General features: G+C 40.3%; 1 protein-coding gene and 1 non-coding gene across 7 annotated transcripts in view; both read left to right on the forward strand.

The window, feature by feature from the left end:
• The window catches only part of ITSN1 (intersectin 1), a 194,762-nt gene that overhangs the window by 127,309 nt on the left and 49,715 nt on the right, over positions 1 to 17,738 (forward strand). For all 6 annotated transcript variants that reach the window (XM_075911169.1, XM_075911141.1, XM_075911179.1 and 3 more), the window contains 6 exons: positions 221 to 465; positions 2,723 to 2,882; positions 4,462 to 4,667; positions 5,508 to 5,590; positions 14,018 to 14,184; positions 15,916 to 15,961. In XM_075911169.1, the coding sequence (XP_075767284.1) occupies positions 221 to 465; positions 2,723 to 2,882; positions 4,462 to 4,667; positions 5,508 to 5,590; positions 14,018 to 14,184; positions 15,916 to 15,961 (907 nt within the window). The remainder of the gene's footprint in view (positions 1 to 220; positions 466 to 2,722; positions 2,883 to 4,461; positions 4,668 to 5,507; positions 5,591 to 14,017; positions 14,185 to 15,915; positions 15,962 to 17,738) is intronic.
• TRNAK-CUU (transfer RNA lysine (anticodon CUU)) lies at positions 17,462 to 17,534 on the forward strand. The gene has a single exon. It is a non-coding gene; the product is annotated as a tRNA-Lys (tRNA).

Raw genomic sequence — 17,738 nt, forward strand, 5'->3', positions numbered from 1 at the left:
CAAATGTGTTTCCAGGCATCACCAATGAACGTTCAGACACTCAAAGTTGCTTTCCACTATACATTGAGCCTCCTGCAATCTGGGATTCCATCGTCTGGCAAACAAAGTTTTGAGTTTCCAGTAACTGAAGACAACTAATGAACTGTGAATGGCAGCTTCATTTTTTAAGTAAACCTGTTTCTCTCATGTTTCTGAACCTCATGATTTAATGTACTTGCAGGTGGATGAAAGCCAGACTGGAGAACCTGGGTGGCTGGGAGGAGAACTGAAAGGAAAGACTGGATGGTTCCCTGCAAACTATGCAGAGAAAATACCTGACAATGAAGTTCCAACCTCTCTGAAACCAGTAGTTGATGCTACAGTGGCACCTAAAGTTTCTTTGCGTGAAACACCTCCACCTCTGGCAGCTCCAGCTTCGATAGAATCAACTGCAACCACCAACAACTGGGCAGACTTCAGTTCAACGTATGTTTGGTGGTGGTTATCTCTAGGAGTCCAAACCAGTACTGTAGGTCTTTAAGCAGTTCATTTGTGTCTAGCTAAAATTCATTACCTTTCTTATCCACTGAGATTTTTGTCATGAGTTAACCAGGCAAATGAGAGATTTGCAGGAAATAAGGTAGTGCACTGTAAATCATAAAGGATTCTTCATCTTCGTTAAGACAGAGCTCCCAGCAAATTTTCTCTTCAGTTAACATTTTTTCTCAGCAAGACAGGCCACAAAAGTCTTTTATTTTGTGTTTTTTTTAATAGGCTTTCCAGTCCAAAGGCATCCTATCCTCTGAAGCAATCCAGAAGTACAGAAGCTTGTCCATCTGGCATTTTTCCCTGACAATATTCAGAATTATTTTACAGCAGAATTTGCAGAATGTTATCCTCCATTTGTTTATGTACAAGATATATGTGAGAGAAGAGAGTTGACACCTTCTCTTGATTCATTGTTACCAGCTTGAATTTTACATTAAGATGATGATGACACTGCTAAATCAATAAATGTATCGCTATGCTGTAGTACTCCTTTGGTATGCCTGATACCATAAGACAAGTTTAATGTCCCAAAGATCATAAAACCTAAACACAATATCTATATTTGCTTAATATCAGGACAGATTTGTCTACTATAATTGAGAAATTATTTTTGTTCAATGAATAAGGTGTTTTACAAGTAGAGGTCTGTACCTTTATTCCTGTAGAAATTCTGCATCTGGGCCCACATATACATTCTTTTCTCTCTTCTCTCTCTTCTCTTCTACACCCTGTCTTCACATCCAGGAAATCTAGGGCCTCTTTCCTAGACTACAAAGTGGCATGAGGGTGAGGTAGACTTGTACTTGTACATGTATATTTGCCAAGGTTGGACTTGCAGGAAAAGAAGCATTTCCAAAGTATACTCGTGACTTTAAAAGGCGAGTGAGTGGACTTGAAGTCGTTATGATGCCTCAGCAGCATTGTTCAAAAATTTGACATAGTGGTCACTGCTGAACAGACAGGCACATAGTGGACTTGATGCTAGAGGACTACTTTTACTGGTACACATACTTCTGCATCCATTCACATATCATGTGGATAGAACTGTACTAATAGAGGGCCTGTGACATTTGAAAAACTGGCTTAACTTGGGTCATAAAAACAGGGTTTTTTTGGGTAGGATTCATAACTAAGTGTGGGTGCATGCAATACTATACTGACAATGATATGGTTTATATTGTAGATCAGGCCAGGAAGTGAACAAAGTTGAGTTCTTGTGGGATGTCCTGTTTTTGTCTCATCTCTTCTCCACCTCACTTGTTTGCTATATAGAACTCATACATGTCAGGAGATGTCAATGTCTATATTATGAGAGGATGGCTGGAACTCAACCATTGAGGCCGGGGTTTTTAGATTTCAAGCTTCTACAGTAGCTAGTGAAAATGTAGACAATTGTCTGTAATTTTGTAATTACTAAACCAAAAAAACCTTAAAATGTTTAGTTTAGTTCATAGAGCTTTTTCTACATATAGCTACAGATGTGCATTGAACTTTAAACATACATAGTTTTCGACAGCACCCAGAGCTTGCATGATAGAGGGAAATGTTGAACTAATTAACTCTGAACAATAAGGAATACGGCAGGAGGTTGAGAGCAGATAATCATGACTCAATGGTGATGAAAAGGTGGTCAAAAGTGGGTTCTAATAGTCATAGGACGAAAGGTAGTAGTTCCAAGTATAAGTGACTAAGTGGAGGAAAAAAAGCAGTTAACGATGAGGCATAGGAGTCTTAAAAGTGAGAATGAATAATATGAATTTGATGCAGAAAGGGAGGAGGACGTCAGTGACCCATCTAAATATGGGGAGCAATTAAATGGAACAGCAGGAGAGGCTGGTGAATATTTTTTATTAAATGTCTAATTAAACTAAACCTGCTGTACAATATATGTCCTGCAGTTGAAATGTTATTGTATAGAGATGTGATTAAGTGGGGTCTAAATGAGCTAGCATCCATGATCAAGAAGCAGCAACAGCATGTGGCAGTTACCTTTTTAAGGGAAAATATGCAGTCAGAGTAAATCTACATATGGTAACTTCAGAGTACAAAGACACCTTAGTCCTTGCAGAAAATCTGTTATAAGGAATTCTTCTAGAATACATACATAGCATCTTCATATATGAGCTAGTTTTTAGCAGAATGCCATAATCACTGCAATAAAAATGAAGATAATACAGTCTGCCTTTATTTTCAGGTGGCCAACCAGCACTAGTGAAAAACCAGAGACTGATAATTGGGATGCTTGGGCAGTTCAGCCTTCTCTGACTGTTCCAAGTGCAGGGCAGGTAAGGCAGAGATCCGCCTTTACCCCTGCCACTGTTACTGGATCATCACCCTCCCCTGTCCTGGGGCAGGTAAGTGGCTGATCTGTGTGGAAACCATACTCAACCCAACATTTTAACTTTCACAAACCAAGGAACAAACATTCATTAACCAGGAAAAATGTAAAAAACAACAAATAGACTAGTAGCTTCTTAAAGACTAACAAAACATATAGATGGTATCGTGAGCTGTGGGTGCAACCCACTTCAGATGATGGGAGTGTTAGAAGTCTTGGATATGGACTTCTAACACTACAGTCATCTGAAGAAGTGGGTTGTGCCCACGAAAGCTCATGATCCCATCTACATGTTTTGTTAGTCTTTAAGGTGCTACCATACTATCTTTTGGTTTTTTAAGTTTTTCCGGTTACAGACTAACTCGACTACCCCTCTGAAGCTATTAAGTTTTATCAGGAGGCTAGCATTAACTCCCTTTCCTCCTCCAACCGTTTTGTGAATCTTGCTCTTTAAAAGTGCTGAAAATAAAATATTTGGATAAAAAACAAACTTTGATTTGCATCAATTTATCTGAATTTTAAATTAATTTCAACCCAAATTGCACATATTTTAATTTTTTTCTAGAATTGCCAGAAAACCAAAAAATCAGTGATACGCCCAGCTCTGTGTCTGAACCTAAATCCTGCGCTCAGTCGGATAGATCACAATGCCACAACACTGACTAAAAAAGAGAGAGTGCTGGTAGATAGACATAGCATTCTGAGATGTGCTAGATATGTAATTCACACCTCCCAAAAGCAATTAAAATGCAAGATGGCATTATGAATGAGTTTTAGCAAAATGATTCTCTTTATGTACACTTTTTTGTGAGAGATACTGTGAGCCCATGGGGCATGACCTATGAAGCCAGGCTTCATGAACTGGGCTTGTTTAGTTTGGAAAAAAGAAGATTAAGGGGGGACATGATAGCGGTTTTCAAATATCTAAAAGGGTGTCACAAGGAGGAAGGAGAAAATTTGTTCCTCTTGGTTTCTGAGGACAGGACAAGGAGTAATGGGCTTAAAGTGCAGCAAGGGAGGTTTAGATTGGACATTAGGAAAAAATTCCTAACTGTCAGGGTGGACAAATATTGGAATAAATTGCCAAGGGAGGTGGTGGAATCTCCCTCTCTGGAGATATTTAAGAACAGGTTAGATAGACATCTGTCAGGGATGGTGTAGATGGAGCTTGGTCCTGCCTTGAGGGCGGGGGGCTGGACTCGATGACCTCTCGAGGTCCCTTCCAGTCCTATGATTCTATGACTTGTCTTTATATGTATAGGTTTTTCCCTAAATGTGGTAGATGAGATCAATAATTTTAACATTTTCTGTGTAGAAAAATTATTAAATATATTATAAGCAATGTATGCACCATTAACTTTTTAATAAATGCAAATACAGAAATACTGGTGGACTGTGTTAATATAGCCATTTCATTGTGTTTATTTAAATGATCTGCTTGGGTTTGAGAGTAAAAAGCTTATTTTAATAGAAACAGTCTACATATAGATCTGTGTCTATACATGAACATTGTAAAACAATACCTCTATTTATTTTTAGCAGCCTTCTTTGTAAAAGACACTCTATGAGTCACTGCTCTTTTCTTACCACAATAGGGTGAAAAAGTAGAGGGGCTTCAAGCACAGGCTTTGTATCCTTGGAGAGCCAAAAAAGACAACCATCTAAATTTTAACAAAAATGATATCATCACAGTTCTGGAACAGCAAGACATGTGGTGGTTTGGAGAGGTCCAAGGTCAAAAGGGATGGTTTCCTAAATCATATGTGAAACTTATTTCAGGCCCCATAAGAAAGTCAACAAGGTATTTTGTTTGCTTGTTTTTGTTAGAATTTACAGCTTTTTATTTAATCATTGTTATGTTTTTATGTAAAAAGTTGAATGTATTTATACATTTGGTTTTTAAAGCATTGGCTTTACTTTGAAAAGTTGTTTTACTAAAATGGCATTGTCATTATGTTTGTGTGTCTAAGTTTCAGATTGGTATGGCTCAATTTATAAATAAATTTATGAGCTTTGTTTTTGGCTTTTTAAGAAAATTCTAATTCTACAAACTCAGTTTGGATTATGAAAGCAAAGCTAGATTCTTCCTGCATATTTTATCACCACCAGCAATTAGAATGTAGCTAACCGTTCTAATGATGCATGAGAGGGAACAGAATCGAGTTTATTCTCCTGGAGATATTTTGGCTTTACAATGCCAACAGGACTAACAAATAACAAAACCTTTACTTAAGTTTATAAATTAAGCAGAAATTTAAACGTGTATGGGGTAGAGATATTGAATAAAGTGATGCCACTTTCCCATACTCGTTTCACTAAACAACAGTATTTTGAAAGATTAGAAGATTGTAATCTAATACAGTACACCATCTGAAAACAACATTCTAGTTAGTAATGAAAACTAGAATGAACTTTACCTTTTTTCTATGGGGGAGAACAGAACAGGGTTTTTTTTCTTTTGAAATCATAAGCAGATTGAGACTGTATTTTGTCATGCTGAGGTTTAAAACTCTAAATGTTATCTTTCTTTAAGTTGAGAGAGTTCATAGATACAGCTTTTAATGCATTTTTAAATTTAAAACCTTTAGTTGTGTTCGTTACATTTAAAAAAAATTAAAGCATTTCATATTTTCTCTTTAAGCATGGATTCTGGTTCTTCAGAAAGTCCTGCTAGTTTAAAGAGAGTAACATCACCAGCAACTAAACCGGCTATGTCAGGTGAAGGTAAGAACTTCAATTGAATGCATTAGTTGGATTTTATTGTATTTACTATATATTTGAGAGAGTTTGTCTATCTGTTCAAGAACTCCTCCTAAATGGTAAGAGCTAGAACCACCTCTTATCATAACTTAAAGAAAGATAAGGGTTTAGTTGTGCCAGGAAAATGGGATGTGCCTGGAATGGGGTTGTTTTTCAGAAAACCTTTCAGAAAAGAGACCGACTCACCAGGCAAGTAAAAGGGGCTGGCTGGGGCCTCCCATTCCCCAGGCACCTTTTAAGGAGGGCAGAGAGGGCTAAAGCTCCCCCCCCAGTTTGTGCGGGAACATTGTTGGCTGATCCCCTTTGTCAGGGAGCAAGGGGAAACTGCACATTTTGCTACATTCCTCACTCTGGCTGGGGATTGCAGGAGGCAGACAAATCTGGATCTGCCCCAGCTGAGGGACATGCACCCATTCCCAGCTATGTCTACTGGAGCTGCAGTGGCCATGGAGAGGTGTTATTTCACCCAGCTCCAAGTTGCTGCAGAGAGAGAGGGCTGAGGTAGTCATCTCTCCCCAGGGCAGCCTGTATACTGAACTCCAGCCCCACCCTCAGCACCTGTTTATATGAAGCATGTACTTTTTAAGTTACTTTTCCAAAAAACAAAAAATGAATTAAGAACCTGAACAAAACGCTAGGTAAATCTTCTAGTAGTTGAATAAAAGAAATTCTCTAGTAAAAGATGCAAATTCAGAACCAGTCAGTGCAAATTGATATTCATCAGTACCCTTGCCAGGGTCAGGCTCTTTTACTTTGCAAAATAAGAACTTAAATTTCATCCAGAATTTATTATGACTTCCAGTCTATGTCCTACATGTTTGTACAACTGCTCATTTACATAAAAATAGTATTTTTTCTAATTAAGTTATGTACATTGCTTTATGCAGTATCATTTATAAACTGTTAAGAATCAATCCCATGTTTGTTTTTTAGCCTTCTTCCTACAACAGGGAGGGCCCAGCTTTTGAAGATTCATAAAGGACATATTTCCATTTAACATGTACAGTTGCTACGACTACATTGGTCCCCTATTACGGAATAGGGATGCATATGTAGCACTTGGGAAGAGGCAAATGCGTGGGGGGTTTAAATATCCCCCGCGGCATTTGCATTTTCATGGCCGCCGCTTTTTTCCAGCTTGGAGATAAGCCGGAGAAAAGCGTCCAGACTGGCGCGATCCTCCGGAATAAAGCCCTATTCCGGAGGATCTCTTATTCCTACTTGCAAGTATACTTCCAAATAGGAATAAGAGATCCTCCGGAATAGGGCTTTATTCCGGAGGATCGCGCCAGTCTGGACGCTTTTCTCCGGCTTATCTCCAAGCCGGAAAAAAGCGGCGGCCATGAAAATGCAAATGCCGCGGGGGATATTTAAACCCCCCGCGCATTTGCCTCTTCCCAAGTGCTACATTTGCATCCCTATTCCGTAATAGGGGGCCAATGTAGACGTAGCCAGTGTGTATATGCCCTGTAAAAACATGTGTGCAAGGTTCAAGACAAGCAAGGATATTAATAATTTGGCTCCCAAAATTTGCATTCATGCTCATTAATTCTTTGTGAGTAAATTGAATCCCGCAGTGACTGAGTGCATGTTTTCTTATTTAAATGTTGGATAGACCAAAACTTTCCACTTCTTAGAAAGAGAGACCAATAGGTGTTCATCCCATCAAGAGGATAAGGATGATTATCCTAACAAGCATGTATGTATCATTGAATTTTTACTAGCATTCATTTGTGCTGTCTTATTTGACCCAAGAAGGTTAGATTTAAACATAAATATAAAATAACAAGAATGCACTCCGTGCCTTGTATTAGAGAAGGGTATTTTTTGTTCCTATGTCATTTTGAACATTAGGTACCTTCCATTAATGAATTAATAATAATTGAAAACCATATGAGTTCTTAAGTGGTCTACAAGTGTGTCCCTTTTTTCATGACAGGATACTAATAAATGCACCAGAAATTTGCCATAATTGGAATCTACCCCTCTGCTAGCATAGGAGACTAGGAAACAAAGAGGACTGTTCTTCAGTGCTATGCTGATAACAGTTTTATCAATAATATCTAACTTTTCATAAGACATGTTACCTTGGTAGAAGTTGGATTCATGGGTACTGGGAGTATGAGAGGCAAGGGGAGGCAATGCTTCCCCTGGGTCTTAGTGCTCAACTTCTCCAATCCCTATTCTGACCATTCCTGCAGGCTCTCTCAACTGTTGCAGACTGATGGCTCATCCCCTCTCCCAAAGTTCAGTTATTTTAAAAATAAAGACTTCCAGCTTGCCAGTCCTATTACCATAACACTGAACCTGTGAAAGAGCTATTAAGTGGTAATAAAACTATTTAACAGGCATGTGCCAACCCTGAATTTACTGACAAAAAGAGTTGTGCATTACTATGTATGCAAGTCCTTAGTTTAAAATTGGTTTCATTAGCTTGTGCTGAAGGTTATAAAATCACATTCTAAAAAAGCCATGCATAGATATTTAGATGCACAATCTGAGTATTCAGCTTTAATCTTAAATTCTAGTATCTTCAAACATAGGTTTTTAATAAATTCTTCAAAAGACAACCCTTATCTAAAATATACATTATAACTGTAATTACTACAGTACAAAAACATGCTTCTAAAATCTTCCTGACCATTCTATCCATCCCTACTCTCCTTCTACTCCCTACTGACATGTCATGAAAAGCACACAAAATAAATTAGTGTTCCCCTTTTCTAAAAGTAATTAACTTTGTTCTGAACAAACTAAACTGCTCTGACCTGATTAATTCAGAATCATGTCTTTGCTTCAGTGAGTTTAAATATGGTAATGTGGTAATCTGTAATGATTACTTTATGAAGGCTTAAGAGTACATTTAAAATATAAAATCAGCTTATAAATACTGAAGAAAATTTAAAACAGAGAAGGGCTGCCTCACGTGTTTGGTAATATTTAATGTTGTATTCATCAGGACAACTGACTTGTCCTTACTTCAGAGTTTTTGCAAATAAATCTCTGACAAACTTCAGAGTATATAAAAAAAAACCTGTGACTTTTTATATTCCAAAATTTAGTGCTTTTAATTAGGTACTTGTGCATGTCCAGTCTTCACAATCTGGCATGCAGTGGAAAACATTCTCCATTTTCTTTAGAAAAAAAATTTAGAAAGTGGTTTTGTTTTTTTTTGTTTTTGTTTTTTAATGCTACGCTACAGCATTAATTCGGGTTAGCTTAATTTGAATTAACTATTTCTAATTAAGTTAATTCGAATTAACGCATCTACACATACAACCTATTTCGAAATAGCGTGGACCCTGAACCGAAGTTAAGGCTGGCCAGAACCAGTGTCAGCAGGGCATCTTAGTGTGTGGTGCTGCTGCCTGAGGCTAACTGAGCTCCATGCTTAAAGGGACCCTACCCCCACCCCGCACAGATAGTTCTCAGGATTCCCCGCTTGCTTGTCTACCTCAATGAGGGACAGCAAAGCAGTCCTGTCTTGGAGTGCCCTGAGTGCCCGCACTCGGGACACCACAACACTCGGCCACATGGAACCAGAGCTGCCCCTAGGCACGCCAGCGCGTCTCGTGGGGTCTTTGCTATCAGCCTGGCTGCACTTGCTGCAGGCTGCCATCCGGGGGTCCATCGGGGGGCTGTCAGGATCCAGGAGGCCCTGCAGGAGAGCGTACACCCCTCAGAGCCACCCTGGTCCTCCCCACCAGGGGCTCGTGCCCCATTCCTCCCTCACGTCCTTCCACTTACCCCTCCCTAACCCCCTTCCTGATGTCAAACAAAAGACATGTATGTTCAAAAATAGAAACCGGGTTTATTTAACAAAACTGGGGGGGGGGGGGATGAACCTCTGGGGAGACTGGGAAAAGGAGGTGCGAGAGGGTGGGAAAGGGGAGGGGGAAACCTGGGAGGAGGGAGCTGGAAGGGGGAAGCAAGGGGAAGAACGGGGAGGGGAAGCTCAGGGCCCAGGGTTGGGGTCTCGCCAGACCAACTTGTTTTTCATGCAGACCTGCTCCTGGGTTCTCATGTGGCCTTTGGTGGCCAGGCTGGCAGCTATCCTGCCATAGATGGCTGCATTCCTATGTCTAGTGTGGAGATCATGGATGTTGGGGGCATCCCCCCCAAACCTGAATAAGGTCCATGATCTCAACCCTGCACCAGGAAGGCACCCGCCTTCTCCAGCCCCTGTCAGGCTCCTGGGAGCTGGCAGATTGCTCCTGGGTAGCAGTGGAGGGCTGGCTGCCAGTGGCTTGCTGGCTCATGTTTTGGGGCCACTGGGTCACGGGCCCCGGTGGCCACTGCTGGCTCTGGGCTGGCAGGCTTGGAGCTGGCACAGGTACTGTGGCTAGGGTGTACCCCTTTAATGGCTCCAGGGTTGGGGGAGTGGAGAGTAAGTTTTCCTGGTTGTGGCCATCAGGGCTCTCTGGGAAGGGCTGGAGGGCCTCCCTATTTCACATTAAGTGTCTACATAGCACTTAATTCGAAATAGCTATTTCAAATTTGGCGTTACTCCTTGTAGAATGAGGTTTACCAAATTCGAATTAAGCGCTCTGCTATTTCAAATTAATTTTGAAATAGCGGTTTGCATGTATAGACACTATTAAAGTTAATTTGAACTAACAGCTGTTATTTCGAATTAACTTTGCAGTGTAGACATACCCTTAGATTCAGGGATCTGGCTGGAAGAGCAGAGTGTGCAGAGCAGGAAACAGTGAAGAGGGGGCGGGGTCTGGGCAGAGCTGGAGTGGAGTATAGGTGTGGCCAGCAGCTTCACCCACCGCCCATGGTTGCATTCAATTATTAAATATGTAGTCTTGTGTGTATAAAAATATACACTCCCATTCACCTTCTGGCTAACATGTGCCATCCTGGGAGGTACCATTATGGGGGAGAATTCTCCAGCTTCAGAGACCTAGCACAGTGGTTTTCCAAGGTCGTGACCCAGTACTGGCTCTTGGAATGTCAGGCACTGGATCCCGTTCCTGCACGGGTGACTAGTCGGGGTCCAGACTACCTGCCTGTTCTGGCACTCCAGACTGCACTGTGCCCTCGAAGCAGCCAGCAGGAGGCCCAGCTCCTAAGTGAGGGAAGGGGGCAAGAGAGCGCACAGGGCTCCGTGCACTGCTTCCATGGACTGTGAACCTGCTGCCGGGGCACAGCATGGTCTGTGATGCCAGGAGAGGCAGGAAATCTGCCTTAGAGCCCCTGCTGCACCACTGATTGGGAGCTACACAAAGTAAGCCCCTCCTGCCACATCCCTGACATCCCCAAAGCCAGACCCCTCCCCCTTATACTCTAAAGCTCTCATCCTCAGTCCCACTCTGTAGCCCATACTAGTCAAATTCTTTTGAGTTGCTGGCACCAACAATTTTTTTTCCACTGGGTCATGAGGGAAAAAAAAGATTGAAAACCACTGACCCAGAATATCTTCAGAAATCTTTGGCATATCTCTGAGCAGACCCCATTTTTACAGTTTAGTGAGCTGTGTAATGTGCATGCTACTTCAGAAAATGTTACTGATTTGTCTGAGATTAATATTTGTCCTCCTAGCTGTAAAGGTTTTCATTTAGCACTGTAATTAAATTATACATTGCATTTCTCAACATCAGTTTTTCAGTGTTTTTTGCTCTTGAATACTAAGTAGCTGACCATGTTTTAACAAAATTGTGTATTCTAGTGTTATCTTAGCATTTTCAAGCCAACTGTTGTGTAGGATAAAATGAGATGGGCTGTCTCCATACAAAGCTTCAAGCAATGAAAGAATTCATTGTTCACGAGAGACAACTGACACATTTAAAATGAAGACTGCATTAGAAGTTCAGAAACTGGAATTTTGTATGCTAGGACTGATGTTGCTAGTTCTCAGCATAAAATTGAACCCATAGAAAATGCTTGTAAAGCAAATCAAGTGCTTGCGTTTGTCCATTCTGCTTTGGGAGTATGCACTAGGTCACTGAAGTTGGAGAATTCATCCCCAAACAGTATTCATCAGGACAGCACATATCGGCCAATGTTATAAAAGGATGGAGCTGCCCTGGCACCTCACCATTTCCTTTTTACTATTCGTGATCAGTAGTTGTAGCAGGTGGGAGCTTCACTCTCTCCTGTTCTGCTTTTTGGAGGAGAAAAAAAAAAAAAAACCCTGTGTTTTTTTTTTATTGTAAATACTTTAGTATAGTTGTAGTTTTAGTTAGTAGCACTTGATTTTTATTTTATTTAAGTTTTTTAGCTTGGTATTGGAGCATGCTCAAGTCCCTGGGCTTACGTGCCATCCTGGGTGGTGGGTGAAGCTGCTACTTAGAGAGGCAAGATCTCCAGCCTGTGCCCTCGCCCATACTCCACCTCTGCTCCACCCAGGCCCCACCTCCTCCCCACCGTCCCACCTCCTCCTTGTTGTCTCCTTCTCACCCATTCCAGCCACATCCCTGGACCCAAATGAAGCAAGCTACATTTGGGAAGAAAAACCTCTTCTAAAAGGACTTTCTAAAGAAACCAGCATGTTTTTCATTGCATGCCAGATTGTGAAGACTGGATATGCAGGAGGTGTTTAATTTAAAAGCACTACATTTGGGAATAAAAATGTCAGTCACGGGTTTTTTGATATACCCTAAAGTTTGTCCGTTTGTCTGATGAGCCTGTCAATTTAAGATCCCACACCTCTCCCTTAAGTTTTGCAGGACCATGGCCAGCCTCTGTATCCTAGCCCTTTTGAGCTACACCTTACTGCTTAGGTGTAGAAATATTTAAATATCAGAAAATCCTCCCATTTATACTCAACTCAAGAAATGAAAGAGATTCTACTTACGGTCACAATAGAAAGATACCTCTCTTTCACCAGCTCCCATTCAGTCTTCTCTGTGCTATGTGCTTTACTTAAAGGAAAAAGGACTTTCTACCACTTCTCTGAGGGTTCATCTGTTACCATATTCTGTCCTTCAGTAGATAAAAGATCAGTCCTGTTCCAGCCCTCTGACTGGTAGGTTCTTGAAAGGCTTGAAGAGGTTCTTTCCTCCTATTAGGAACCAACACCATCTTGAGATCTGAATTTGGTGCTTTCCATCTTAATGGGACTTCATCTCTCAATGAGGGTAGTATTTTTAGAGGCTATTACTTCCACCTGTATGATAACAGAACGTCAGGCTTTGTCTGATGCTACTTTGTATGTTAACATGTGTCGACACCCCAAATTTCTCACAAAAGAAGTGTTGAATTTTTATCTAAATATGCTTACCAACCTTTTTCTGAAACACCAGCTTCTAAGATGAAGGAAAACTCCATAGGACTTTGATAAGGTGTTATGCTGTTTCCTGTTTAGGTGGTTTCCTTAAGTATTTGTTGTCTTTACTGACTGTATGTTGGGGCAATTTGTCACTTTGCAGAGTATTTTCTTCCTGAACCTCCTGTATTGATCTGTTCTGTTGATCACCTCAGAGATTTTTTAGCATACTCTGAGAGCACAAGCAACATTGCTTGCTTTCTTGGGTCTTGTTCCCATCAGTAAAATTTGCAGGACTGCAACTTTGTCATCTGTTTATACATTCATCACATGTTACATTCCCTTCCAAGCCACAAAACATGATGTTAGGTTTGAGAGCATGATGTTGCTTCATTCTCCAACTCCATCTAGAACTGCATGAGATGCACTTAAAGTGGAATTGACATATTCAAGCAATTGAATAAGAAAAAAAGATTGCATATCTATTCAGTAGCTGCTGTTCAAGATGTATGGCACATGTCCATTCCACAACCCACCCTCTTTCTCCTGAGTCACCGCAAATACTGGCTTATGGAATGAAGTAATTGGGGAGAGGGGGATGGGAGGTGGCTTCACTCCTGTATTCCTTTGGCTAACAGCGTGAATGTTCAGAGTATGCATACTCTGCTCTGATTGGGATCACTTTGGGAAACCGTGCTCCAGCTTTGATGGTACTGGCACACATGCACACATCTGAAACGGAATGGACGTGTGAAATACATCTTGAAGAACAAGTTGTCAAACAGAAATGTGACAGTTTGGTGGAGGCTTTGGGGAGGTTGATTTATTTTTTGTTTTTGTTTGTTTTTTATTAAAAAAAATATTATATACGTTGGTCATGTTAGTGGTTTACCAAAAATAACTTCACCCATAATAGAATTTTTTGACAACAGAATCCTGTAAAAAAGTTTAAGTAGTCTTGAAGCACATCTATTTTAGAAATGTAAATATTAAATTTCATTTGTGGAAATAAAAGAAAATATTTTTAGTTAAGTGTTGTCTACACAGAAACAATAGGGAAGAAAGCTATGAAATATCTAAACCTTGGACAGATTATTTTGCCTTCATAAAGATAGATTTTGCAAATTATACTTTGATTCAATAAGTATTTTCCGATTTTGGAATTTTTTCTCCTCCAGAATATATTGCCATGTACACATATGAGAGTTCGGAACAAGGAGACTTAACCTTTCAACAAGGAGATATGATTCTTGTGACAAAAAAAGATGGTGACTGGTGGACAGGAACATTGGGTGATAAATCTGGAGTCTTTCCTTCTAATTATGTGAGACTGAAAGATTCTGAGGTAAAGAGATATGAAAAGTTACAAAATGTAACTTTTTTGTATCTTACTTTTTAATGTTAATTTGATTATTTGAAATCCAGTGAATTATAAGAAGGGGTTTTTTATTTTACAGCTGTTGGACATGAAAAGTGACGTTTGAGAGAGATTCCTATATAAAGTACAATGAAGAACCTTATCATTTACAGATATTAAAGGCCTATATTATAGTCATGTATAGCCAGATCAGAGTAATTATTGCTGTTGTCCAACTGACAATACTATGATCAAAGAAACTAGGCAGTGAAATGGTATAAAAGGGAAAAATATTCAAACATTAAATATTAAACTTTCCTTCCAAAACAGGGTCTTGTAATAGTGAACACATAGTCTCATCTATTTGAAAATGTAGTTGTCATCTATCAGTGGGTGCTAGATGTGTCATTGTGTATATGTGTGCATTTTAATTCCTTCTTGCTCAAAAAAAAAAAAAAAAAGAGAAATATGCGACTTACTATAAAAGAATATTATAGTCATGACTTTAAAAAATTGGGGCCTAAATTTAGGCTTCTAAACTTTTATTTGAATTGCATTTAGGTGCCTGAATAAGGATTTAGAATCTTAATTCTAGGGGAACATTTTTTTTCAAGTTGTGGCATCTGTATTTATGAGATATAGCTGCTTCTGTAGACTACATACGTGGAATATTAGTGCTTGCATTGTCATTGCTTAACTTCTCTCTCTTTTGGGAAGGATTGAAGAGTGATACTTTTTTTCACGAGTACAGTATGTAGATACTTAAAAGGCTTTCATCTTTTCTATGAAAATAGAAAATACTTTAATCTTTTCTGTGAGAGAGCACCAAAACATTATGGTTTATGATATTCGGTAGTGTGCTGCTTTGGGAGCACTTCTGCAGAATACAGTACTGTAATAACTCAGAAAGCATCCTCCTCCAAGACTTTCCTCAGTGCAGCAAATTCTTTATTAATTAATTTACAAAATGTAGAACTGTAGATCTGAAAACTTGTATTTTTATGAATATTTTGTTTTCTATCCTTGTTTTGCTGTATCTGGAAGAGCTAACAGCAGTCCAGTAGATTAAAGGATAAATCTAATCTCCATTATTTATTCAGGGTACTGTAAGAACAAATAACAATGCGTTTTAAGAAAATGATCCTGTTCTTGGATCTTACAACCCTAGTGTTGGACATAACACGAGTGAAAGCAGAACGGGGGCGAAGGTTTCTATAATATTGCAGTATTATTTTATTATTTTTTTCCAGCATTCAGAGGTCCTTTTTTTTCTGGGCAGACTTTTAATAACTTTAATGTATAGTCAGAGTTTGGGATTTTCATGTAGTGCAATAGGGATTTTGGATTCCCTATGTCGTTTAATAGAATAAATTACATTCACCGTGAACTCTGACTCAAGCTGTATTATCATCTTCCCTTTAGATTGATGGGACTTGTGAACTATCTCCACATCTTGAAGCCTTCCCAGATTATCCAAATTAAAAACACTCTTTCCTGCTAAAACTAAAAACTTGTTTGTTTTTAATTATTCATTGCTCACTGTTAGATAGTATTTGGGGTCACAATCCACCTCAGAATTTCTACAAGGATAGATCCATTTTAGGACAGTCACTAACTATTCAGATTTTTGATTTGGAAAATGCTACAACACAGCAATTTTGGTACTCAGGAGAAATAAACCTATCAATATGTGTAAGTTATATTTGCATTTATTTTAAGGTCCCTGGAACTGCTGGAAAAACAGGAAGTTTAGGGAAGAAACCTGGTGAGTTACATAGCATGGCAACATTTTATTTCTCTGTGTGCTAAAGGATATATTTGCTTCTAACAAAGAATAAATTTCAATAGGATTGACATGTCCTTTGTAACAATTTAATAAATTCTTTATTATTCTTCCCTCTTTCCTGAGATGTAGCCCAGGATTTTGTTACCCTCCTTTAAACATTAATATATGCTAAACATTAATATCTGCTTTAAGGTTTTTGTACAGCATCCATCATGCTAGTATCTAAGCATCAGGTGGTTTCAAAACTCCACAAAAAGCTGTTGCCTAAAAGTGAATGTAAATGCACACAACTCGGGGATAGTACAGGGCAGCTGGGCCATGAGGATTCTGTAGTTTTATTTCCATGTCGGATAATCTTGGTCATGAGGTACACGTTCCACTGCGAGTTACAGCATTCTGCCTGAAATCCTGCACAAGTTACTTCCTGCAGTAGCCTACAAAACTGAGGGCTGGCTCTACCTGTTGTTCAACATGAAGGTTTCCGTGTTCCTGCTGTGGCTGACCCTTAAATGCCCAGCCAACAGGAAGTGAAAATGCTAGTGAGATGATTGAATGTTTTCACAACTTTCTCTGAATAATTGAGCAGCAATAAGATTGGGCATTTTTCGCAGAAAAGAGTAGTGTATGAGGGCACGGGAACAGTTATTTTCTGAATTTTCAGAAGCAATTCAAAACTGAATACAGATTTGTCAGTGTTTGCATAGAGAAGGGTTTTATGTCCTTATGCTGTATGTATATACTCTGTGCTAGAAGGGGCCTAACTTTTTTGAGCTGGCTTATGATTCTGTTGAATTCTTCCCATTAAAGTTCAACACTCAGAAATAATAATTAATCTATTTAGAATGTTATTTGTTTACTGAAAAATTTCTAAGAGCCTCCACTATACCTTCCTGCTTCTTCATGATTTGTAATAGGTGAAAATCTGAACCTCCATGTAGGGATGTAACAGTTTAATTAGTTAACTGGTGGGCCTGGAGCAGCTTCCCATGGCCAGGGGCTGCCTTCTCCAGCCCCACAGGGGGACCCATTGCTTACAGGGGCTGCTCTCGAACAGCCCCTGTCTGCAGAGGGCCTGAATGCCCTGTAGACAGGGACTGCTCTGATTGGGATACTCTGATTCATAGGGTTGCCAGGTGTCTGGTTTTCTACCAGAAAATACCGGACATGTGCAATGTCTGGTATTTTCTGGTTTTCCAGATGGGCCCCGGATGGAAGCCTGGCGGGGGTGGGGAGAGTGGCAGGAAGGCGGGGCACAATCGGCGCTGGGAGCCCTGGTTGCGTGTGAGGAGGAGGGGCAGCCCGGTCCATGCTCCTGTGCACTGGTCAAGCATGTGGTGGAGCCATAGCCGAACTGACTCGCGCTTCACCTAGACCCTGCACGGGATGGAAGCGCCCTGGGATCTGCAAGTGCCCAGGTCAGTCTCGCTCCCAGCCGCCGATTCACTTCCCTTCCGGCCGGCTGGTTGGTTCTCCCCTACAGCCTGGCTAGCTCAGTTGGTAGAGCCTGAGACTCTTAATCTCAGGCTCATGGGTTCAAGCCCCATGCTGGGCGGTGCCCTTCTTTAGGTTAGATAGACATCTGTCAGGGATGGTGTAGACGGAGCTTGATCCTGCCTTGAGGGCGGGGGGCTGGACTCGATGACCTCTCGAGGTCCCTTCCAGTCCTATTATTCTATGATTCTATACTTCTCGCGATCTTCCGTGGGCAGCCCCGCTGCACCCAACCCCCGCCACCAGCTCTGCCTCCCGCTGTCCG

Source organism: Pelodiscus sinensis, chromosome 1 (assembly GCF_049634645.1).
Source record: "Pelodiscus sinensis isolate JC-2024 chromosome 1, ASM4963464v1, whole genome shotgun sequence".
Classification (NCBI taxonomy): Eukaryota; Metazoa; Chordata; order Testudines; family Trionychidae; genus Pelodiscus; species Pelodiscus sinensis.